At 38.7% G+C, this 25,089-nt stretch overlaps 1 protein-coding gene across 3 annotated transcripts in view; it reads right to left on the minus strand.

Moving 5' to 3' along the window:
* NAV2 (neuron navigator 2) overlaps window positions 1–25,089 on the minus strand; it is a 245,798-nt gene that overhangs the window by 20,559 nt on the left and 200,150 nt on the right. For 2 of the 3 annotated variants that reach the window (XM_074148516.1, XM_074148515.1), the window contains 13 exons: window positions 24,439–24,906; window positions 23,337–23,402; window positions 22,060–22,104; window positions 19,716–19,876; window positions 17,421–17,609; window positions 11,424–11,476; window positions 9,636–9,659; window positions 9,442–9,516; window positions 4,963–5,046; window positions 4,223–4,334; window positions 3,585–3,730; window positions 1,388–1,396; window positions 833–1,005 (listed from right to left, as the gene is read on the minus strand). In XM_074148516.1, coding sequence (XP_074004617.1) covers window positions 833–1,005; window positions 1,388–1,396; window positions 3,585–3,730; window positions 4,223–4,334; window positions 4,963–5,046; window positions 9,442–9,516; window positions 9,636–9,659; window positions 11,424–11,476; window positions 17,421–17,609; window positions 19,716–19,876; window positions 22,060–22,104; window positions 23,337–23,402; window positions 24,439–24,906 — 1,605 coding nt within the window. The remainder of the gene's footprint in view (window positions 1–832; window positions 1,006–1,387; window positions 1,397–3,584; window positions 3,731–4,222; window positions 4,335–4,962; window positions 5,047–9,441; window positions 9,517–9,635; window positions 9,660–11,423; window positions 11,477–17,420; window positions 17,610–19,715; window positions 19,877–22,059; window positions 22,105–23,336; window positions 23,403–24,438; window positions 24,907–25,089) is intronic. The other variant, XM_074148517.1, reaches the window with a different exon arrangement.

Genomic DNA, 25,089 nt, shown 5'->3' on the forward strand with positions numbered 1-25,089 from the left:
ATTTGTCACTTAATTGGGAACTCGTTATTGCAGATTAGTACAATATGTGCTGTCTTTAGCCAACAGAGAAAACAAAATCCCAGACCTGTTTCATTAACAGCAACAGATTCAATTAATTCTGCACTCCAAGGTCACCCTGGCTATTAATACCCTTCATACTCAGTATGTTCTGTTGAGAGAGCACCCTGATGAAATATTAAATTATACTAAAGTAACGATACAATGATTTTTGGCTTCCTGGACACTAATGCAAAGGTACTGGGTTGGGAATCAGCTTACATATCTTTAATTCCCTAAATACAGAAATTCAACTTTTTTTGTCCTCTGCCTGTAATCTCATTCAACTACAGAACATTCAAAAAAGGCAGTAGTTGAGAGTGTGATCTTTGCTCATACTTTGCCAGTATGACAGGGTTAAAGATTCTACCCAAAACAGCCGCTCTCTGTTTAAGTGATGCTTGGGAGTAGGACTCATCAGCGGCAACAGACCAGCCCTGATCTGCAGGGACAATCCTGTTTGGCCCACTGTGTCTTCTGCCGTGGCCTCATGGTGAACAGCTGGTTTTGGCAGTGCATGTAGCTGATCAGGCGTCAGACTCTTTTAGTGCTTATACAGACATGCAGATTCTTAGACAGAGGAACCAAAGGGTACAGGATGGCGTAGGGTACATTTTGCCTCTGCTTGTTTCTGTCAAGTGGTCTAGAGCTGTCCTGTAAAGCTAGCATGGAAAACATGGGATCTCTCCAAAGCATGATAGTTCTCTTTTCCTCTATCAATGCAGCAAGATGCCTTCCACTCCATTTTCTATTTAAAAATTTAAAAATCACTTACAGAGAATTGGAATGGGAAGCTCTCAGCAATGGTGTTGAAACGGTGGAGTTATGGTGTGGTAGCTTTGGTGAAGAAGGTAGTGAAGAATCAGTCATCTCCTCAATATCTGAATGAGAAGATGCTGACTTGGGAGACTTCTTTTTACCAAAAGCTTGCTTGAAGGAGCTGCGTAACTGAAAAAACAAGACCACAACAGGAGGCACATCATTAAGAATGAAAAGAGGCAGAAAAAGTCACAGAGTAAAAACTCTAGCATGCAAATACTCCAAAACATACAGCCATACATATTTTAATACAGGTAAAAAGAATAAAAAAGCTTTTTTCCCTTAACTATTTTATGAGATTAATAAGGTCAATAGGACTGGATATCAACGCTCCTAAGATAACGATTCCATAGCAAATTCTGCTCAGTGCAACAAGCTTTATAGCGATGGTGTAGCAACTCGCAGCTCTAATGTAACGTGGCTCAGCCAAGGTTAATGATGTTGGAACGGTTAGTGATGTAAATGGATGGGTTAGCTTTGTATCTCATCAATTAAAGTAGGTCTTCCTTACCTCATTGACCTGCCGGAGGAAGCACAAGCAAAAGGAAGTGGGGGAAGGAAAAAAGACATGTTTTAACAGATAAAGCCAGTGATAAGGAATGCTTTGGACTTCTAAGACAAACATGACCAATAATCAACAAAGACCAACAGTTACTTTAAAACTGGAACCCTGTATTTTCCAAAACCAGGTGTTTCAAACAACATACGGTCATTTTTGCATAACTTGAGGAGCCACCGAACTGAAACCTCTTAACTATTTAGATTATATTTTCTCCTGACCTCAGACAGAATGTTTTGGCTAACAGCCAAGTTAATATCATGTTTCTCCTTGCAGGAAAAGGTATTTCACCAGGTGAAAAAAAATGAATCTTCTCTACCTACCTGCAACTGCAATAACCTTTTTAAATGTGACAGCTATTTTCCAAATAACAAAAAGAATGAATATTCATGTGATTAAACCGATGTTATCCTGAGTGTTCAGGAAGCATTTGGACAATGCTCTTAGATACATGGTTTAACTTTTAGGCTGCCCTGTGTGGAGTCAGGTTTTGGACTTGATGGTCCTCATGGGTCCCTTCCAACTCAGGATACTCTATGAACGTTTTTTAACGCTATAACAAATTACATGTTGCAAACAGGCTGGTTTAATATGAGCTGAAAGTTATTTTTAAACTAGACAGAGATTCCTACAGTGAGAAATGTTGAAAATCTGGTGTTTCAGCCCTGAATGGACAGCTGTGTTGTTTCTATAAGTAACAAAAAGATCATGGCTGAGAACTGCCTCAGTATTTGTGGAACAAACAATGTGTGAATCAGACTCAACTTACTTACTTTCTTAGTAAATTACTGATTTAATTTTCAATTTTCTTTTTACAGCAATGAGGTACTGATTTTTAATAACATAAAATACTGTCCTGTTTCTGCTACTTCATGAAAACTTTATTTATTTCTCTTTGTAATAAGGAGATGTTTCCTTAACCTTCTTTAAAAATAGTCATCTGATGAGTAAGAAGTGTAGGCTGGTGTAGGATAATATCTACTTGGTGATAATAACAAAGAATAGGAGTTAAAGCAAAAACTTTAAATTGTTTATCTTAACTAAGGCTTAATGGTTACAAAACGTTTATGTCACGAATTAAAAGTCGCTAGTAATTTAATAGTTACAGCAATTTACTTTGTCTATAACTAACGTATAACCCAGCAGAAGAAAGATTTGGAGATGACGTTGCTTCCATTTGACCAATCATTTAAGGGGCAGGGTGGAAATACTGCTGTTACGAAGGAGCTGGCAAGATATCCCAATGAAACCACCGAATAAGAGAGGAATAAAACCAAGAACCTGCTCCGGAAGCTGTTTCTTACAGTTCAGGAGCTTCATAAACATTTCTGAGAGGACACTGTGCAAATACAAACCAATCTTTTACTAGCTCAAACTACATTTTGTAGCTATACAGATTTACTGGTACATCCAAAACATCCAGGGAGATTTAAATTCAGTGGGAAGGAAGGGGTGGATTGCTTTACTGGCTACAAAAGGATCTAGAGACTTTAGTTCAAACTACAATGCGACTAGGTCACTAAGGCAGTTATGGTCTAATTCAAAATGGAGTTTAATATAATGTACCTTTCCTCCAGTACAGGGTACCTTGCACACAGTACATGATGAGCAAAGAAGGAAAAATGGGAAATGAAAGGTAAGTATTGCAAAATCTTGCAAAGTACATGTCCATCACAATAAATTCTTAGAGATTGGTATTTTTTTTGTTGTAGAACTCCATGGTAAGGTTCAAAACAGAGTTCTTGAAGTGTTTAACATGTTCATTTACGAGCCAAGAAAAAACAGTAAGAATGATCTCTCATTGTGGATTTGTTTTACTTTAATAACAGACGTTGAGTTTTCCCCTAAGGGGTTGGACACCGTATTACTTTTTGCCAGAATTGATCTTTGACAGCTATTTCTAATTTAAGACCGGCCTTTTGGCTGGTAAGCTAAAATTCAATCCTAGGCAGAGTCAACACAAGCATACACATCACTTACGACTCAATTAAGCCTTCAAAAGAGAGTTTACACAGGATTTAAACAGTGCATAGTCCTTGTGCTGACCTGCTGCATGAGGGGAGGAAGGAGGAGCGGAGCGGCTTGATTTCACCGTGCATGTTCTGACAATTTTACATAAAACTCACGCGATCTGTTTAAATACACTCACCCAGTTCTTCCTCTTCTTTTTCTTTGAATCGCTCTCGATGTTGCTCCCCACACTGGAGTGACTGGTAGCACTGTTAATACTGGAAACGCTATCCGAGGAGTGCTGCCTTCGGATCCGCAGGTCGGTGGGTTGAGCAGCTCCAGGTCCTGAATATGAAATGAAGGCGGTGTCAAAATTGTGTAAGAAATCTGATATACGTGTGAATTCTTGGGATAAGCAGGAGAAGTGAGATAAGACGGGACTGCATTCAGGTTTTCTATTGGAAATTACTGAAAAAGAAAATAAAGCCAAGTGTCTGACAGCTCTGAAATGGGGATCTCTGCTCCTTGCTGCTTCACATCAGTGTCTAGATGGGTGAATTACTAAATGGTTACAGTAAATTCAGTGAGCTCACACTGAAGACGGAAAAGCTTTGTTAAAATGCCTTCTCATGTGCCCAACATGTCCATTTACTCCTGCAAAATTGACCGCGCTATTTACAGGGACACCCATTTCAAATCCCCACACGATATTAGAATAAATAAGTAAAGCACAGTGATAAGACAAGGCTGATCTCCGATGGCTGCATCAGCTATTACCAAGAGGTCTAAAGTCCCATGAGCACTGCACAGTTGCTACACATGGTACTTGCTTCCCACCTTTGCAGTTGAGCTCAGGTGTGTTGATGACTCCATTGATGGCAGCCTGGGCAGCAGCATTTTGCTTCTTCAGTAGTTCAATAGTCTTCCGTAACTCGTTCAGTTCAGAGTCCTTCAATAACAAAAAAAAAAACCAAAACGGTGACACGTGGGAAAATGCACATGGTATCTAACTGCTCCAAAGAAGCCACATTTCAATCTGAGCATTGGTAGCTAGAATAGATAGAGAATTTATGGAATATATATGTACAAGGAGATGAAAATGAGGTTTGGTTTACCTGGGGAAGAGCACCCTCAATAGGCTGCAAAATAGCTCGGTTATTACGATATTTAAAAATCTACATGCTCTGTAATACAGAGGTAACGCATATTCAAGTACACTCTCCAAAAACCCAATGTTGCCTGTCTTGCAAGGATTTTTCTTGGCGTTTCTCTTGAACATGCACACACGTGGATGCGTTGGGAAGAAATTTATTACAAAAATATGCAATACTGAAGACTTATGTTTGAAGTAACAATTTATAGCAATAAGCTGATTAGTTGTCACAACATCCCAGTGAGGAAAACCAGTATTCTATATAAAATTTTTATTACATTTTACTCCATTACCACAATTGAGGAAACTAAGGCAAACAGTGTACGTGATTTTATTTTTTTTTCTCCCCACAACTACAAAAGGAGCATGAGCAGCAATGGTGGAAACAGAAGTTAAGACTTCCCCAAATACTTTTCAAGCTTGCCTTTTGTTCCGCTGTCATTGTCAGGCTCTGCAGTCTGATAGTCATGTTCCCCAGGCTCTGCTCAAATGCCGCCACCAGGTGAGCCTGAAAGTTCAACCATACAGACGTAGTTTGTTCTCTCCTCCCAAAACAAGAATCTTTCTGCAGGTATTTAAATGGACCACCTCCTGCACTGCATTGTTTCTTGTGTAAATGTTATGGAGAAAATAACACTGATTAGAAAAGGTCAAATGGGTGAAGAATACGTTGTGAACATGTTTGTAAACAAATTATCAGGAACAATTTAATTGTGGAAAATTAGAAATGCCAAAGGTAACAGACCAATTTCGGCATTTTAGAAAACGACAGCCCTTTCATGTACAACTACTGCTAGCAGCACACCATGAAACGATGCAGTTTTAGGCTATAAACCTTGTCCTGCTCGGCGGCAGCAGCTGCTACCAAACACTTTAGAAAGCCCAGATGTAGGAGTAATGCTGTGCCCTGGCACATCAGTAGGAGATTTCCTGGAGGTGGCTCCTCAGTCAAGTGCTACATCCACTTCTTTGATACTGTGATTTCAGTAGCCAGGACAGTTGTCTCAGACATACTCTAACAGAGTAGCACAGTGGGATTTTTTTCCCCACTCATTTGTAATTGCAACTTGAATTCAATTGGACTTGTAATTCTCATTTAATCTCTAAAATGTGCAATCCTACATTCAGAACACATTGAGAACAAAACTACCTCCTGAGTCCCTCAGAGTTACGGTCCTTTGAAGAGCCACATCTCAAACTAATCCAATTCATGTAATTTTCTCAGCTGTTTAAAGATAAATGTAAAAGACATTTTGCCACTTTCTTGAAACAGACAGACATATTAGATTCAAATATTTTTTTTTTTTTTGAAACATCTCATAGATTAAGTGACTGAAGCTTTTAAGAGACGCTTTGTCCCCTGAAAGTATTCCTGATACCAAAAAGGCACAGGAGGATTTTATTGGTTACCCAGCCAGGTCTCCAATCTATTGCAAGCAAGAACATGAAAAGACCTCTTATCACAAAACGTAGAGAGGAAAAAGAGATACATTCATCCATGTTTCTAAACATCTGCTGTTCATTTTTGAAATCAAACTTAATCTTTGACTTTTTATGTGGGCCATTATTAGCATGTATAAGGTTACTTAGTGATAGTTTTCAGGTAGAGCTCACGGAGCTAAGGTAACTCTTGCCACAAAGATTTTCAGAAAATGTTTTAAGTCTTTTCCCAAAGAATATAAAAAACCCCAAAACATCACGCCTAAGTTTTAGGAGGATACCCCAAAAAGTAAAATAAAATAGAAAACAGTAAACAAAATTTAAAGCAAGTTTTTAGATAGAGGAAAGCCAGGCAGAAACTTCCCTCCAACTAGAACACTATTTTCCTTGTGGATATTTAAGGCAAAAAGATGCTGGAGGTCACAGAGGTGGAGATTCTCAGTGTGCTACCCAACGGAAGAACGCTGAAAGCAGTCAGCCAGCTCAGCCTAGAGATGCCTTCGCTGCAGAGAAGGATAAGGAGAGAGACAGGACTACCGCAGCATTGTAGCCAGTCTGTTAGAAGCTTTATCAGCTGATATACCTGGATCTAACCCAAAGACTTCTCCAATATTTGAGTGCACCTTGCTTGCAACCAAGGTTGCAAGGTCCACCTGCTAAATATCATCCAAAACTTCATGGTGCTTGGCTAATTATCCTTTTTTCTTTTCCCACGAAGGATGAGAACCTAATGTCGATTTTATTAAGGACATCAGCTAAGAATTGAAAACGACTGAGAAGTAACAGGAAGGAAAAGTAGATTGAGAAGATGGAAAGAAGCTTGATAAAAGGGTACTCTATTTCTAGTGGCCTGATACGGCACTGTTTTATAGGTATCTATGTATATATACCTATCCATCTATAGATATACATGTATATCTCTGTATCTATACATCTATATGCAGTTACAGATGCAAACGAACAAAGGCATAGTTCAATATATATTTGTCTCAATAGCCATAATTATCTACACTAACCAGGACAAATAATATGTTATGTCTCTATTAAAAATAATTCTATACACACAATGACAAGTAAAATTGTGCAAAATCTTTCCAAGCGGAAAAGGACAATGTCTTCCCTAAATATATACAGAATAGCAAAACCTTTCACAGAGCTAATCCAGACTTATCCATCATCAGTACACAGCTGACTTATCCTAAATAACTGTTCTCACATTCGCAATGAAAACAAACACGAGCAGTACAATAACACTGGGATGCGCATCTCTCATTCCCATCAGCCCCTATGAAAATAAGCAGAGCTGAGACTGTGAGAAAATAGGAAAAAGTAATTTAAACCCTCACACTACACATGTTTGAAAATCTAAATGTTTATTTTAAAAACACAGACTGCAAAGTTTCTGCTGGGGAGGATGAACAGGGAACAACAAAACTGATACTCAGGAATCCTCAGCAATACTTTGCAAAAGCAAAAAATAAACAGGCAAGCAGGACCACAAGGATTAATAATGGGATAGAAACCCTTAATACTTTGACCTGAATCTCAAGAAAAAGTTTTACCAGATCAGGCCCCTTTAAATTATTCCTATTGGGAAACTGTTCAGTGAGCTATGGAAAAGGGTAATCTTCACCTCCTCGCTGGAGCGAAACCTTTTCAAAATTCTTACCCTGACAGCCTGAGAAGCATCAAAAGCTGCAGTGTCTATACAGGAAAATTCAGGGAAAAAAGAATAAATCAAATAAAGAGATGAATTCAAATTGCCTAAGTTAAAAGCGTTTTTTGTTTTTTTTTTTTTTAAATCTTATGTAAGGGAAATGTTCATAAAGCAGTGTCTTAACAAACAGCACTTACTAGTCTTAACTTTTTTTGGAGCAGACTGGCCTTCTACATGGAAAAGAGTATGTTCTCTGAAAAGAGATGGCTAGAGAGTGAAATGTATTACTAAGATAGTTACAGTAACATCTCTGCAACAGACTGTAGCTGATTTATGGACAAATAAGGGATAGGTTGAAGTCTAAGAAGTTTAAATAGCATGAATAAAAAACCCCAAAATTTTAGCAAAATGAATGAAGCAAAAATGGAGTATTATCAAAAAATAAACGATGCTTACCTTTTTTGGGGGGAGAGGGGGAGGAAACAAGCGAAAAATCAAATTATTCCCCAACAAACTATTAAAAACAAACTATGTTAAAAACTATTCTCTGCAAAGAGAGTTGTAGTAACCACAGATGACTTCTTGGGCAAAGGAATGGCAGGTGGGGCAGGCACACAGCAGCATGTGCTACTCACTACTCTTGAAGCCAGGTATTAACTCGCGTGTTGAGGAACAGCCTACTGAACCCGAACACCGTAAGCAGAAGAATGTGACAAAGCTAAGGCTGAGCACAGCTGACAAGTTCTTTGTTACAGAATCCACAAGGTGGGTTATTTAACAACATGATAAAAAAAAAAAAGTACGCAAGAGAACCTGGTTCTTAATTTCTCACATGCCAAAGAAGCTTCTGGATGAAAAAAACTCACGCATCCAGTCCCCTTTGTATTTGAAAGGCAAACATAAGATCTAATTTTTGGAAGATTTTTACAATATTTTTCTTTTCCTCTTGGGAATGTGACTAAGTGGTTACATGCAGTCAAAGCCCTTTTACTTGATTTCCCTATGTTCTTGGTTTTGCTTTTCCATTTTGCAAGCTGGATGAAGCACTGCGATGCTTGCAGTGAAACCTCGAATCTTTCTTGTGATAGGTGTTACTGCTCAGAGGAAACCTGTCCTTTACTGTGCCAAGTTTCATATCCCGCCTATTCGGAGAGCTGATGGACAGGAATGTCCTCTTCAGTAACATGTGTTCTGATGTTTATTCATTCCCACAAACCAGGATGTCAGTGTGATCCGATTTGATGACTATTCATCTGTAGCTTATTTACTCTAGAATTGCTTCTTTTTCTTGCAAGCTTCTGTTTTGCAGATTTCTGCTATCTGTGACTACAGCACAGAACACAAATAAACTTGCTCAGGGTCACACATAGTGTTGCCTCAACACCTCCTGTCTTCCAAATCTTTTTTTAACAAGTGTCTTACATAACTTTCTCATCAAATTCCTAAAAGGAAACAAGCAGAAGTATTGCCTACACTGGTAAAAATCAGGTATGTCCACTCTGTAACTGTAAATTTGTTCCCAGAGCCCCTGATGCCACTGTTACCTATCATGTCATTAACCTAGATCTTTATGCAACAGCTAAGTGTAATATATTTCAATCCATATTTTCACAAATTTTTATTCCTATCGATTATAACCTTTGTATCTCATCCCACCCAAATAACGTAGTTATTTTTTTAAACACATAGGTAACATGAACAGAATGTTAGACATGTGAAATCTTTTGGTCACTTAGAAAAACTGGGGTGGTACGTGGTGCATTAAACACATTCCCTGTTAGCGTTTGTTCTCAGAGTTGTACTCACATTGGCAGTCAACTGAGTTGTCAGAGCTGACACTTTTTCTTGGGATGCATCCAACTCTCTTCGTAGCTTGCGAATCTATGTATTTGAAGAGAGCACTTTACTGCACCATAATATGGAGAAATAAAATAGCAAGACACCAAATGCAGAGTGTCTTGACAGAACATTCATGCCTGTCAAACATGATGTGCTCTTACCTCTGACTGGCACTTCTCTTCAGGCTGTAAAAGAAAAGTGGAGGAAAATACATGAGGATATTACAACATAGCCAGCTGTACACATTTATAGAATTTTTCAATTTTTTTTTTTTTTGCGTTTCAAAAACTCTAATGTGAATTCCTTATTTTGGATTCCCACATCCATATTCAATCTAAGATAATATCCACATTTATTTGCTCTTCAGGAAAAAGAAATCAGGCTGCTTGTACAGTACTTCTTCCTGCAGGAAGGAATTTGGTCTCCACTTCCCAGCCTGCCCACCAGTGCACCTCTGAGTCTGAACCATGGAAGGGTGAAGTTCTGGCTCCGTGCATAAGGGACTGCTCAAGTCTCAGAAGAACCAGGACTGTCACAGGACATGGCTGATACAAGGCAATTCCCTTCCTCCCATTCCCAGCTCTCCATGGGATAGAGATCGTGTTGTTGCATTCCAAAATGATGTGGGGAAAAAAAAATAAATTACTCCCATTCGGGAGTGCCTAAGCAGTGTGGTGATGAAAAACTGAGGACACACAACTAGCTATCTGAGGATGCAAAGTGGATATAGTGACCATCTGTTGTGGTCTGCATGATAAAATTGTGGCCACTATGGCTTGTTTCTAACCAAAGTTACCAGCTAAAGAGAAATATGGTAGGAAGTTACACACTCCATTGTCCTTATGTAAACATATCCACTACCAGCCACCACGAAAATTAAACCCATCAAACCACACTATTAAGAGGCACTGGTGCTTGGGCAGCAAGCACATAGACAGCAGCTGCTGAGTACTCTTCTCATGTCTCTCATGGTTATAAACGCCAGCCCAGAGGAAAATGTCTGTTTTTCATCCTGCCAATACGTTACCTGTTTTGGTTTCGTATGGACCTTGCTTGAGGGAAGGTCAATACTGAAAGGCAGTATTTTTTCAATTTATTATCGTAGAATCATAGAACAGTTTGGGTTGGAAGGGACCTTAAAGATCATCTAGTTCCAACCCCCCTACCATGGGCAGGGACACCTCCCACTAGACCAGGCTGCTCAAAGCCCCATCCAGCCTGTCCTTGGACACCTCCAGGGATGGGGCATGCACAGCTTCCCGGGGCAACCTGTTCCAGTGTCTCACCACTCTCAAAGTGAAAAATTTCTTCCTGGTATCTAATCTAAATCTACCCTCTTCCAGTTTGAAGCCATTACCCCTCGTCCTATCACTACATGCCCATGTAAAGTCCCTCTCCAGCTTTCTTGTAGGCCCCCTGTATTTTCAAACTCCAGTAAGCCTCATTTTAGGATCAGATAATGTAAATGAATACATACTTTTTGAGGAAAATATTAATGGCACAGTAATATTGGCTTCTTTAGAATTATTAAAATCCGTGCATTAACAAACTTACTCAAACTTCTTTAGTAGCAAATCATTAATACAAGGCTGGAATGACTTTATACAGCACATTTTGGGGTGCTTTAGGTAATGAAGTTCAAATCTCCTCAGATCTACTGAGGTCCTTTGTAGCAAAACCTGTTTAGCGTAGTTGTAAAACACTGACTCAAAAAATAGATTGCTGTTTTCAGGCCATTAATGTCTGTGTTTAATGAGGATACTGCTAAATATCCACAGACATCTTTTTGAATGTAAACATTCCTTTAATAGCTAGCATTCAGAACACAATCAAATGAAAACCACTTTTTTTTCCTTCCTCCTTGAATGGCAAAAATAATTAGCACAATAAGACCAGTCAATTCAATAATTTTGATTAGTAAACCGAATTGTTCGTTTCATTATACTCACTGTTGAATAAATAGATGATGTACTGGATACCAAAGAGAGAGAAGAACCATGCACTAAAGGAAAGAAAATAAACACAGTGAATACAAATACAGTAACCACACAGTGGAATCATCATAGATCATCCACTGTCAAAGACCAGCCTAGTGAAGAAATACTTTCACAAATTTCATCATCTATCATAAACTTAATTATATTATTGCACCAATAGCGTAGAGTTTGAAGAATGCACGGCCAGGTAATACAATCTATAAACTCTGATTTGGTAAGGCTGTTTTAACAATTTAATAATACTTGGTTTTGCAAAAATGAGGGCTGGTCAAGAAGATTAAAAAGAGAAATTTTGATGAATATTTGTTCAGAAATAAGTATTTCTCTGGAAGCTTATCCTAAGACTCTTGCAAAAGGGCTTACTTACTCAAGATAAAAATACCAAAGAATTCACTGAAATGCAGAAGAGATTACAAAAGTAAATCTAAGTACTTCATCTTCAGTTTGAGATGAGGGGGCGGATTGTTTTCTTTAAGCAGCAGACCAAGATGGAAAAGTCCTGAGAAGGCCATGATACCCAGCTCCAGTATGTAACCAGATGCTCCAGGAGAAGATGTGGAGCACCCAGGGCAGAAACCATTGTCTAATTCTGGGGCTCTGAACTGTCCTCTGAATGCAGCTGTATCTCCCTTCTGCTGACGGCATCAATCACGGGCATCAATGAGCTGAACGTTCCCTAGACCTGTCGGGTTTTATGGTCTTTCTTTAAAGCAATGACATTTCTTTAAGAAAGCGAAGTTAATTCTCTCATAGAAAAATTACTGGAGTGAAAACATGGCTACAAAACCTTTTCCGGAAAAAAGTCCGTTTCAAGCAGTTTTTGCATTTAAATATACGCTCAGTAGAAGATATACATATACATTGATTCTCAAGGTTGCTATCATCACACCGTGTTAGGATTTACATATAACATCATTTTATTTTTGATTATGCTATTAAAAAAAAACTACCTGAAGCTATTCTTTCTGCTACTGAAACATGCAAAATTACCTTTCCTTTATTTTTATTTTTAGAAACAAAATACGTTTAACTGAAACTTTCATTCAAACTTCAGGAACTTCATACAAATCAAATGAAATTGCGTTAAATCGCTTTTTCTTTCATCTAAATCCTCCAGCTGAAAAAAAAAAAAGTTTAGAAGAGCTGCCATTTTGCTCTAATTACCTACTGCAATTCTCCTACGTTCATAATAAATGGGTTCTGCTTTCCCATTGACATTATATCCTAAGGCAAGGCTGGAAAAAGAAGTAAACAAAGTCTAAGTTGGCTTCTGGAGGAATTTAAGACAATTTAAAAAAACCACAAGAAAGTAAAAAAACCTCACAACTGTTTGCTTTTTCTGGTTAATAATATTTTCAATTAAAAAGATCTTTATAGTTAGATGTTAAGGACTTTACTGCATTAAGAACATAAAAATAACTAGTGTGAGTCAGATCCAAGGGCTGTCTAATCGTGGGCTCCATCTCTGGCTGCGACCGCAGCACATGTTTAGGGAAAAGAATGCAAGAAGGAGGCAGATACCCAGCGATTCTTCCCCAGATACACCTTTGCATCTTCTGGGAATCAGCAGAGATGGAAATTCCTGAGATGGAAACTGCAGTCAGCCCATTCTTTTTCCTAGTTGCTGTGACCTCTCTACCCTTAACTTGCTTAACTGTTTCTGAATCCACTGACACATTTTGTAATAAAAAAACCTATTCTTATGTTTAGAAATGTAATACTTTGCAGTTGTTTTAGACATGCTGCTGAACCAGTCAATAAGTTCCTTAAGTGTCTCCACACTCCAGTGATATGAGAAGTAATGGATAACCAACCATTTTGTAATGCACTAAATTAATATATTAACACCTCCCTTCACTCATCATTTTTCCAAGCTGAAGATACCTAATCTACTTTAACTCTCTTCGTATCATAGATGCTGTGCACTTAAGCTCTCCCTGTCACTTTTCTTTTTACCTGCATTTTTCCCTTAGGACTGCCTCTTTCAAGACGGAAAACCCAAAGTGCAGGCCACCATTGGACTCATACAGAGAATGTAACATCATTTTTTAGTTTGCCCCTTCGTATTCTTCCTTTGTACAGTTTTTACTAACAGACATACATTCAAAAAAGTACCACACCAACTGGCCGGAGAAGAAACAGATCTCCTTACCATGGATTGGGACACAAGTATTTTTGAGTTAGCATCAACTGGAAATTTTAAGATCACACTGAGACTTTAAAGGAGGAAAAAAGACTCAAAATGAAACAAGAGAAAGAACATAGAACTCTGGGAATCATACTCCTGCCTTGTAAAACATCACCACTGCATTGTTTGAATGTGTATATAATTTGAGATTTCTAGTTTCAAGGACAACTAAGGAGTTAATATTTTTGCGCAATTTCTGTTTAAAGTATCTGCAGATGGCTACTTTAAGGCTATTTAATTAGGAGCCTGAAGGCAGTTATGCTCTTGATGTGATTCCTGTGTTTTGTAGTTAACATGCATCTGCACGCAGGCTACAAACCCAAATTGTTTTGGAGCTATTATTTTAAAGCACTATAAATGCATATGCAAGCATGTATCATTTTTAATGTTAGAAAAGAAACGGTCTAGCCGTGATCAACTTTCCAAAGGGTAGAGAAAAAAACAGGTATTGCAGTCACTAGTACAAAAAAGGAATAAAAATTTATATCCCAACGACAGTGGTTTTAATTCCTCTCTCTCTAGGCAGCACAGCTCCTGGAGAAGACTTATGGCCAGGGAAGTGGGGAAACTGGATAACCAAGAGACCACTTCGGTTTTAGGCCGTGTTTTTTCTCCCTGAAGTTATGGATAGCTTGAAGGCCTTTCCTGCTGGCACCTCCCCAGTCCTGAAACCCTTCTGATCAAAAGAAAGACGAACTGAAAGGCAGACTAACATTTCAGTCTACGTGCTGTGCTATGAGGGAACATGACTCTACTTCACACTGTGGAGACCAAAGGAAAAAAAGGCTTTTAAGAACAAATCCTGGCCCCGTTGAAGTTGGTAAGAAACAAATGTCTTGTAATCTTATGTGCTAATAAATAATTCAGAAGTGGATTGGTAAACTTCATTTAAGGCCTGGATTTATGCTACATTGACGCAAGCTGACTGTATAAAATCAATTTGTTCGTTAACCGCAGATTTAATTTCTGTAATACTTTTTGATCTGTTCTTTCTAGGTGAAGGCCAACTAGATCCACAGGTTTGAAAGCACAGGATAACATATATGTCATATTCAGAACCACTTGCTCACTTGTAAGTTGTGATTCCCTCAGAAGTAAGCCGGAGCTAATATGCAGGCTATCCCTGTGTTATGGTTTGAGAGAACCCATAACAATCTATTGTCGTTAGACAATTATTCTATCACCCGATGACCCCTCCCCACCCAGAAAGGGGAATCGGGGAACACAAAGAAACACAAGGGTTGAAATATAAATAGATTTAATAGACTAAATAATTAACAGTAATACTAAAGAACCAGTATTAATCCCGATACTGATATAAGATATACAGGAATCATACTCAGCCAGTTCTCTCAGTAGGAAGCCGTGCACTCCCAGCAGGGACAGCAAATGTGGGACACTGGGAGCGCAATGGCTTCAGGAGGAAGGGAAGGCCTCAGGGCTCCGGCACCGGGGCAAGGAGTTGTCTGGACCGCCACCATCAAGGGAGAGAGAGAGCTACGCAGCAAACTTTTCTAATTTATATTGAATGTGACGTTCGTGGTATGAAATAATCCTGTTGGCCAGCCTGGGTCAAATGCCCAGGCCTTGCTCCTCCTTGTCCCTGCCCCTGGCGAGGTTCGAAAACACTAAAACCTTGAATCCCACAGAGCCCGGCTGGCTATAAAGTAAATATTTTCACAAATTCAGACACTAGAGTCTTCTAAAAGTGCAATTTTTCCCAGCATTAGAAGAAAAGCTAGTCCTGTGTCTCTCAACCCAGGACACCCTGCCTTCTATATAGCCAGAGAAGTGACAGAAGATGTTTACCCTGAAGACTAAAATACAAAGACTGCACCCAAACATTCATCCCATCTGGTAAAATATTATTATACTTTTAGGTGCCAAAAATTTAGGAAAATCTTAAAGGGACTTCTTCTGCATGACCACTGCAGGGTCAAATTCCTTCCTCGTATACAAAAGTGATCTTGTCCCACTGCTTTAAAGTCCATAACTTCCCAGTTTTCTCGGGACTTCATTTTTATTACTTTTCTTAAATGAATGAAAATCACTTTGTAGAGCATTTCACCTAACTCCTCCCTCTTCTTCTTTTTAAATGGCTCATCCTCAAACATGTAATACTTATTAAACAGTCTTCCAAACTAGCCTCTTTCCTGGACAAGAATTTCTGAATTATAAGAGACAGTTTAACCTCCAACATGCCAAAATGGATTCGCTGCAATCTTAAGCATACTTAAATGACTAAGGTTACAATTTTTTTGGCGATGTCTTCAATAAAACCTGAGTAAGTTTTGATGTAGCAGCTCTTTTAGTAGATCATCTAAGTGTAACACAGATGCAGTGACTTAAACTCCTTCACAGATTATATTACGGAACTCTTTAGTAAGAGCAGGACAGTTCATCGCCGAATGGAATTCAACTAAGTATCTGGCAATCTTTGACTGTTCATAATCATCTAGCTTTCTGAGAGCACAGCACAAACAAAGGTTAATTCCTGCAATGACACAGTTTTCAACCCTACAGCATTTTTCTAATAATTTTCAACCCCTAATGAAGATCCTCAGCCACGGGCCTCTAAAATACAGTGAAATGTAATGGGGTTAGATTGGCTAAATTCAATAATGAATTAGCCCTGAATCTTTCCAGAGCCATATCCAATACTCATTTTCTACCTCTTCCAATGGCAGGAAACTGATGGGATAACCAGTATCTCCAGGAAGGCCCCTCGTGACTCCTGAAGGCCCCTAAAAGCACTTAAGTGTGGCTGCCATGCATGCCTGGCTCTAGGGGAGCAGCAGCAAAGGGGCACTGGTATTAACACTCCTGAGTCACTGCAGGTCTTCAGCAGTGGAGGAAGCAGCAAGTGAGAGGCATGTGTGACCTGTAGTGGTAAAGTACTTCATAGCCAACCAAGCTCCCAGTCCTTGCCAGAAAGGAGATTTTAAGACTCAAAGAGCTAATGCTGAAAAGAGCTTCTTATGACCTTCCTATCAACCACTCCCAGAGCTCGCCCCATGCTTGACTTCTCAAAGTGCAACACTCAACGGTTTTAATGTGTGCTCATAGCTACTCCTGCTACAGCCATAAGTAGCAACCAAACTAATTATTTATTTATAGGTAAATGACTTTTTCTTCTTCTATACACATGGGCTACTTCAGGTATGATTGCATATTTGGCAAGGAGGAACTAAAGATGACAAGGAATTAAAAAGAAGAGCCTAGATGTTTTGAAGAACTACTCGGGTCCCTTCTGTGGAAGCTGAGTGATATCCACTGGGACATTCAGCAGAAATAAAAAGTAAAGACAATTTGAATACAGATTAAATACTGGAAAAACTAGGATAGAAACAACAGTCTGGCTGGTATCAATTATTTATACTACAAACAGAAGTGTGGAGGCAGAGGTTCAGGAGAATAGTCCTATTCAAGGAAACAATTTAATATGCTATCTTAAGGATGAACTGGAGTCATTCTGAGATTACTAAAAATGCAGCGCAGGATGTGTTTAAATCATTTCTTGAACAGTGATAGCTTAGGTACAACACTTATGTGGTTTCCTGTGTCTGGCCAGAAGGGTCACTGAATGAATATCATTAAAATAATGATGACTAAGACTAAAGTTTTATCTAACACTGAGAGGTCCACACAGACAGAACTGTGCTCTGAAATGACCCCGATGCTGAACTGAAAAGCACCAAATTTATACTTGGTTTATGTGAGAACGCCATTTTCTAATAATTTCCAGCACCTCCTCTACTGACCTTCTTCAAAGCCATCGCGGAACGAGCCAGATCGACTCATTGTTCTGCTTTTCTCATCCAGGGACATCGAGCTATTCCTGAAGCGCGTATCACTATAGGGGTCATAAGGACCATCTGCATTGGAAAGGCTGTGCGTCCGTAGCATGGTTGGATTTGACAGGCTCATCTGGGCTGCAGTGGTTGGGCTCGCTGTAAAGTGAAGAATAAACATCAATTTATTTGCGCAACCACAAATTTTCATACCTAATTTTTGTGCAACTACCAAAAAACTTTTTTTTTTCTTTAGGACACAAATTTTTGATGTCACCTTCTGCAGGCTTCATTATTTTTTCTAACGTCAATGAATTCAAAGAAGAGGTATGCAAAGCAAGCTAATGAATAAGAAAACTCAAGTAAATAGGTCATTTTAAACACTAGGTGATATGTCTATGCTTCTACAGACAAGCTCAGTCAACTCGCTAACACCTTGTAGGCAGGAACTCATTAACCCTCATTTAATTTTGAACAGTCCTTCCTCAAAAAGGACGAAAATGCCTGAAGGAATTTAAACTAGTATTTTGCCTGTATAGAACAGGCCTTTTGAACTATTTCTTTCAAAGCCTTCAAGGTCTCAGAAAACAACAGTTTTCTATGTTTTTAAGTCACAAATTTAAGAGCTTTAGTTTCCTAATAACTGTAGATATCAGAACTGTTTCTTTCCGCTGTGAAGTCCCAAGAATTATAAAATATCTATTTTGCCTCAAAAGCCAACGCTCTCCCAGCAAGTGTTTAGAGTACAAAACATCCACTCCAGTTTCACATTTTTTTTGAAGAACTTTCGTGCTCAAATTATTCTTGCTATTTACTAAGAACTAGTTGATTTGTGGAAAAAAAAAAAGAGAACAACAAAATAGCTGTTCAACTGGCAGGTTCCTCTTGGTGTGCTGCCATTGTCTGTTTCTATAGACACCACCAAGTGATACAGACTGTTGTAGAAGACACAATAATTCAGTTTAAAGGTGCTCAACTTTTAAATCAACATTTGCTATTAAACACAGAGGCCTCTCTTGACGCCACTATCTCCAAGCTCTTAAGAACGCAGAAAAATGTACTTTTTTTTTTTTGTTAATTGCTTGTGGCCAAATAACTTTTGAAGCTTATTAAGGTAAATAATCTTCAATATTCTCCATAAAGAGTTAACTTTATAGGCCTGTGACTACACTTTTTTTTTTACTATTAAGCTACTTTCATGAACTTTCATGACAGTTTGTTAGCTGTTGGCAATGTAATTACACTGTGTGTATATTCAGCTGAAATGTTGTTAAGTGTTGGTTTATTTAGAGCAGTTTATTTAATCTGTTCTTTTCAGAACAAAGAGAGGCTCTAAAATGTCACCCCTGCAACTCAAAACTGCACCAGAAAGAAATGCCCCTGTAAACTGCTGCAAATTCACACCTCACAAGAAGTTCACAAGTATAGGCTTAACTATTTTGCGGATTATTTCTTTATCATTCTAGAAGAGACGAAGTGGCTTCTGAAAGTCAAAAAGAAACAGCAAATGTCTGTTTGACATAGTATCTTCCAAATGCCACAACTTAAAAGACAATATATATACTTTTTGGACTGACTTACATCCCTAAACAAATTGCAAAGGCAAGTAAGTAATATTTAATCTTCGCATCAGAGACGAGCACTACTAGCACTTCAAATCAGGTTATTTCAACTGCTGATATATATGGTCAACTAAAATCTCCAGTGCTTTATGTATCCAGTCAATCAACTTTTGTTGTTTCCTTCGTTTAAAAAGTGTTTACTTTTATCAGTGTAACTAAGTGAAGGAATAGCCTTTTTTCTGACATAAAATTCTTCTGACTTTTATATTATTTCAGACCGAGCTTTGTGCAATTTTCCAACAAACCACTTGAAAAATACATTCATTACCTTAGTCTGATGAGACTGCCACATATAGTAAGTACTATGCTTGCATTTTAAAGCAATATTACTAAACAGGTAGGCAACGTTATATGTCCTTTAAACACACGAATGTGTGATATTAACAAATAGCTCTACCGAATAGCTCACAATTTATATGAAGGCATCTGATTACTCCCAGAGAAGAATTTTCAAAGAGTTACTGCAAGTATGCCACCTTTGGGCATACAAGATAATAATGCTAATTAGTCCCACTTATTTCAATGAAAGCGCTTCCTGAGGTTGAACCTGGGACTTGGAGCTGCTGAAAGAAAATTATATTGTGCAATACGCTATTTTCAAGACACACAAGGTATTGCTATGATTATCCAAACAATTATTCACCAAGCTGTGAGAAGTTAAATCTAGTTCCAGAGGGTGATGTTATGCTGGATCCAGATGAAAATGGGGAATTGCCAGCAGTATCCTGAAGTCCTCCTGCTGAATGGGACCGTAGCCATTCTTTTGCATCTTCTTGATTACGGAGCTGGGAGGATGGAGTATACCTGCAAAAACAAGCAGTTTTTCCAAAATTAACTTTGACATTTTTTTTAAATTTAAAATAAAACAACCATGAAATGTCACAAGACTTGAGGGGAGGGAGAGAGGGAAAGAAAGATGGAAAAACTCTTATATGAAATTTACAGATTAAAATGATAGAAACCCAATACAATTCTAAATCAAGGAGCTGTTCTAAGCTGTTCCTAATTCATTCCACTTCTATTTGGAAAAAACAAACAAACTTCCTTTCCTATGGCTTCAGTAGTAACCAAACTAGTAGTAAACGAAAAGCTACAGACAGTAGTCGTGTACTGTAGAATAAAATACAGTGTGTGTTACATACGTATGATTGAAAAATAAAACCATAATTTGGAAATCCTACTTTCCTTCGGTTATGCCAAAATTCTATCACTATTTTAAAATTTTGGTGCATCGCTAAGCTTAGCTGGCTTTTTGTCATATTACAACCAAATTCAAGTCAACAAAGCCATTATCAGATTTTTAAACAAGTTGTGACCCAACAATTCATATTCCACAGACGTTAATATAAAGGTCTGTGGAGGTATATCCCATTTAGTTCAAAACTAATAGCATTAAATCATCATAAAGGAGACTACATTTAGCCTTTTCTGAAGGCAAAGAAAATAGCGGAAACATCGTCTCTGCCAACATCAATGGCAAAACACCCGCTGGCTTCAGCTTAAGCAAAGTTTTTTATCTGCTTCTGTACATGCTGAAAAAATAGGTATGTTACCACCGGTGTTACATGAAATACATGATAAGGTACAGGCATCAACAGAAAGAGCATCATGGAAACACTTGTCTGCCAATAGATTTCAGCATCTGTCTTATGCTTGCCATCTGCTTTTGACAAATAGTTACCAGCTCTCCTCCCAAAAACTAAATACTTAGAGCCTATTATTAGTTGATATTAGCTATTTAATTCATTACATTCCCTTCAACTCAATACTCTGCAGTAAGTTATCACTTATTAAGACTATTTTAAAACAAGGTGAACACTACAATAATTAACATAGCAAAAAACTCAAACTACTTTCAAAAACTGCATTCACTCTTCTGCTTATGCCTCAACTCTTCAGCAACAGTCCCTGACTATCTGCATCTCTTAAACTTTGCATATTATCAGTTTATTAAGTCACTTTATTTAAACACTCTAAGGGTATTTTTTTTTTCAGCATTAATACCTACCTCTTCAGCACTCAAATGTTTTGATCTTAAAAAGAGTCTGTATTTATTAGAGACATACTCGAGAACCACAGAACCATTTTAAATAAAATGCCATTTTAAGAAAGGCTTTTAGCACTTGGCTTCATGGGATAAAGCTGCTGTGAAGAACAACGTGTACAGGACAGAAAAATCGCAGCTGCAATTTCAAGGCACCACCTCAGTGATCCTAGAAGCTGCATGAAGCCATTCTGAAGAAGTCACTTTCTAAATTGAGATATCTTCTGTAAATTCTCTAACACTTCCAGCACTTAATTAACACACCTAATGTTGATTATCTTGCTAGAATTGCTTGTATCAATGGAAAAATCTTTTTGGTGCAGTTTTTTTACGTTATAAAAATTGTGACATTACAGATATACAAAATGTATGAGAAGACAATTGCCGAAAGTTTGTTTGGGGAATTTTTTTTGTTGTTCTTTTCTGGAACAGTAGAAGTTATCTCTAAGAGCCCTATACATTTAGGTATTCTGAAGCAAATATTTTTTTAAATGAATAGATCCAATCCCATGCTAAAAGGGTTGGCATGATACTGAAAATCTTTTCTATTTGTATATCAACAGCAAGGTTCCCGGGGTGAAAATTATCTCAAATCATTCCATGTAATAGCCATAGAAGCTGCAAAATTATTGTTTTCAAGTCAAGCCCAATGATCGTTTATGAGATGCTTTTCAGCAATTCAGCCAGCAAAAGCCACAGTTCTTGCTCAAGCGGAGAAGCCACTGGATGAAAAAAAGCACAGTGGTCAATGGTCTTTGAGGATAAAAGAAAGAAAGAAAGAAAGAAAGAAAGAAAGAAAGAAAGAAAGAAAGAAAGAAAGAAAGAATGAATACTGTTGCCACCTCTTGCAAACTGCAACCATCACCACCAGCCACAACAGAGACACAAAGCAAACTCCAAAAGCCACAACAAAAGCTGTTAAATCGTGTGGAAACACCAATACCTGAGTCCCTTCTTAGGCAAAGTGTTCCTATCAAGATGTGGGTCGCTGCAGAAAAGTTAAAAGAAAAGAACTTCAGAGAAGAACAAAAGGGAAGGAATAAGATCAGGACGAAGAAGGACGTACAACCATCTGCATTGCCTTTTCGGAGGAAAAGGTGCTGGGGCCTTCCTAGGAAACATGCAAAAACCTCCTTACCCAGGTGTGGATTTGCACAAACATGCATCTGGTACCATGCCAACAAATCTCATCTGTTCCCAACCTGGTTTGGCTATTTCTCCTACCCACAATGAACAAAAATGGCTTTTTAAATGTCAAATGGATGCTTAAAAATATGCTTTTCAGCAGGCGTGAAGCAGACTATTTGTGAAAACTGATGAGAATATTCATGTCCAAACCACCTTCCCGTCATCTCTTTCAGCAGACATCATTTAGTGAATGCAGCTAATTACTGTTATGCAGCTGCAAAGTACAGCAGAAGTATTGAGCCCAGTTTAAATTTTCAAATCTTAGATTAAATTCCATTAGCAAAGTAAAACGAACCTGTTAGCCATCCAAAACCCAAATATTTAAGTTTATGTTTTAACAACTGACGAACTTGTAACTGAGCAGAGTCTGTTAATTTGTTTTTAAAGAAAATATCCACGTGCTTAAATGAATGAATTTAATAACAAACCTTATAGCTAAATTACAGCGTGGGAGTGACTAATAATTATAGAAGTCAGCTAGGATGTTTAGATTTGGGTAATCTTTTCCCAACTTTAGCATTCATCTTTACAAGGATGGATGTACCCATGTCTCTGCAAAACACTCACGAGCCAAACTGCAATAAAAGACTGACAACACTGAATGACAACGGGGACTTCACGACAAAAAGGACAGGCCTGAAAGGCAGTGGGAAAAGCAGCATGCCAGAGGAATGCTGAAATGCTAGTGAGAGTTTAGGTTGGTAGAAAAAAAAAAAGGGCAAGACTTTCAAATTGCCTTTGGCAAAAAGATGGGGGGGCGAGGGGGGAAATAACCCCCACAAACCAAAACATGTTCCCAGTAACAAGAGCAACACCAAAAACATGCCAACTCTGCCATATGCCATTGTCCAGATTGGTTTAGGTAGATAGATGGGGTGGTTTGAGGGGACTCTCACTGGCATGTCTTTGTGTCAGTTCACACCTGAACAATGAACACAGCAGAGGACTCAACTGAGCACAGTCTGTCACAAAACAATTTGCTTCACCAGGATGGGCAACAAAACCTACAGCCTTGTCCTGAGACAGCATTACCTGTCCTGTCTCCTGGGCAAAGTATTTCGGCAGAATTTGGGGCTAGCGGCAGGGGAAGAAAGAGGGCTAGAAGAATCAGTCCAACAAGACAGAAAACAAGAGAAGGAATATTAGAATGAAAAGAGGAGAGAACAGAAAGGAGTTATAATAAAACACAAGCAGAAACCCAAGCTGTCAGAACATTATATTCAGTGTTTGTTTTCTCCATTGAGATGCAACTACAAAAATTTTGCTACCTGACTACACAATTACACAGCAGGATATAGCTGATTTCCAATGCTTGCAGGGGCGCTACTGCCTTCTACGAGAGGCCACTCAGAGAACGTGCACTGCAAGTCATCATCTGGTATATCCCAGTGTTAACTCAATGTGCCATTAATTCAGCTCTGATGCTAAAAAGCAGTCCCGTTCTTTCCTCCCTGGCCAGTCTGTTCCCAGCTCCTACTCTGTGTCCACACAGGTACCGATGAATCTCATCGTGTAAGGAGCTGGGGAACTGATCAGGCTGAAATACAATTCAGGCGATCATTTTCCAGTTGGATCCATCTCCCAGTCGGGTTCGCTAAGCATTCACACAAATGCCTGTACCGAAACACTGGAGGGAGCAGCTAGAGATGGGACAGGGCAGCAGGGAGAGGCCAAGGAGGGATCAAGTGACTAGGGAGACAGAGACTTCACTTTTCAACATGACCTCCAGTTTAAAAGCTTGTCAAATGTTACAAAGAAGTTGTTTAACAAGAAACAGCCTTCTCAAATCAAAATGATAACAACGGTGGAGGTTGTTTTTTTTTTTTTGAATATCACTACCAGATTCACTTTGAAAGGATAATATATGATGCAAAATTCAAATATTAGGTATAAGTAAAGTTGTCACATTGGCTACCATAGCAAATTAAAAACCTCACCTGAACCCATCCTCTTGCTCTGAACCGGGCTCTTTGCCTGGAATAGCTTCTCTGTGTGTTCTAGTAATACCATTCAGTACTATCTTGTAAGACGCACAGCTCGATTTCTAACTGCAGCGTTGGCTCCTGCTGCCAGGACTTCATTCGCATTTGAGATAGATACAAGCTTAATGGAAACGAGAGAAAAACCTACTAACCTTTCAGACAATGTAGTCTTAACGCTGTTGGTTCGGACAAAGGGAGTCAGAGAATCATCTTTAGAGGCTGGAATCAAGCCACTGGAGGAGTTATGGCTCAGCCCACCTCCACTGCTCAGAGAGATATCAATGGATTCACAGCTGGTATGAAGACTGCTGACAGACTGGTATCCAATGCCATCCTTGCTGACAGCAGAAGAGCTACTTGCGTTGGTACCCCACGTTAAACTGTTGGAAGGAGCTGAATGTGCTGAACTGGGACTAGAAGCTAGCGGAGACTGGTTCATATCTGTGTTTTTACTATACAGAGGACTGCTGCCCCCGCTGCTCAGCATACCACTGCCAGATGGTGAATCAAGGTTACCCTGCTGGTTCATGGTGGCGTGAGGATTGGAGATGACTACCGAATTTTTCATATTTTCAGCTGTTGTGATGGGAACTTGTTTACTAGGCTTGCCACCAAAAAGTCTGTCAAAAGAGACAACATGAAAAATACATAAACCGGAATATTAAATGCAAGGATATTTTATATCTAGACCACATATCATCTTAGCTTCAGAAAACCAACATCAAGTAAATGATCCTAGACTGGACATACACAACTATACATTTATGAATGTCCTTGTATTCACGCCCCCCTCAGTAAAGTCC

The sequence above is a fragment of the Numenius arquata genome, chromosome 6, assembly GCF_964106895.1.
Source record: "Numenius arquata chromosome 6, bNumArq3.hap1.1, whole genome shotgun sequence".
Classification (NCBI taxonomy): domain Eukaryota; kingdom Metazoa; phylum Chordata; class Aves; order Charadriiformes; family Scolopacidae; genus Numenius; species Numenius arquata.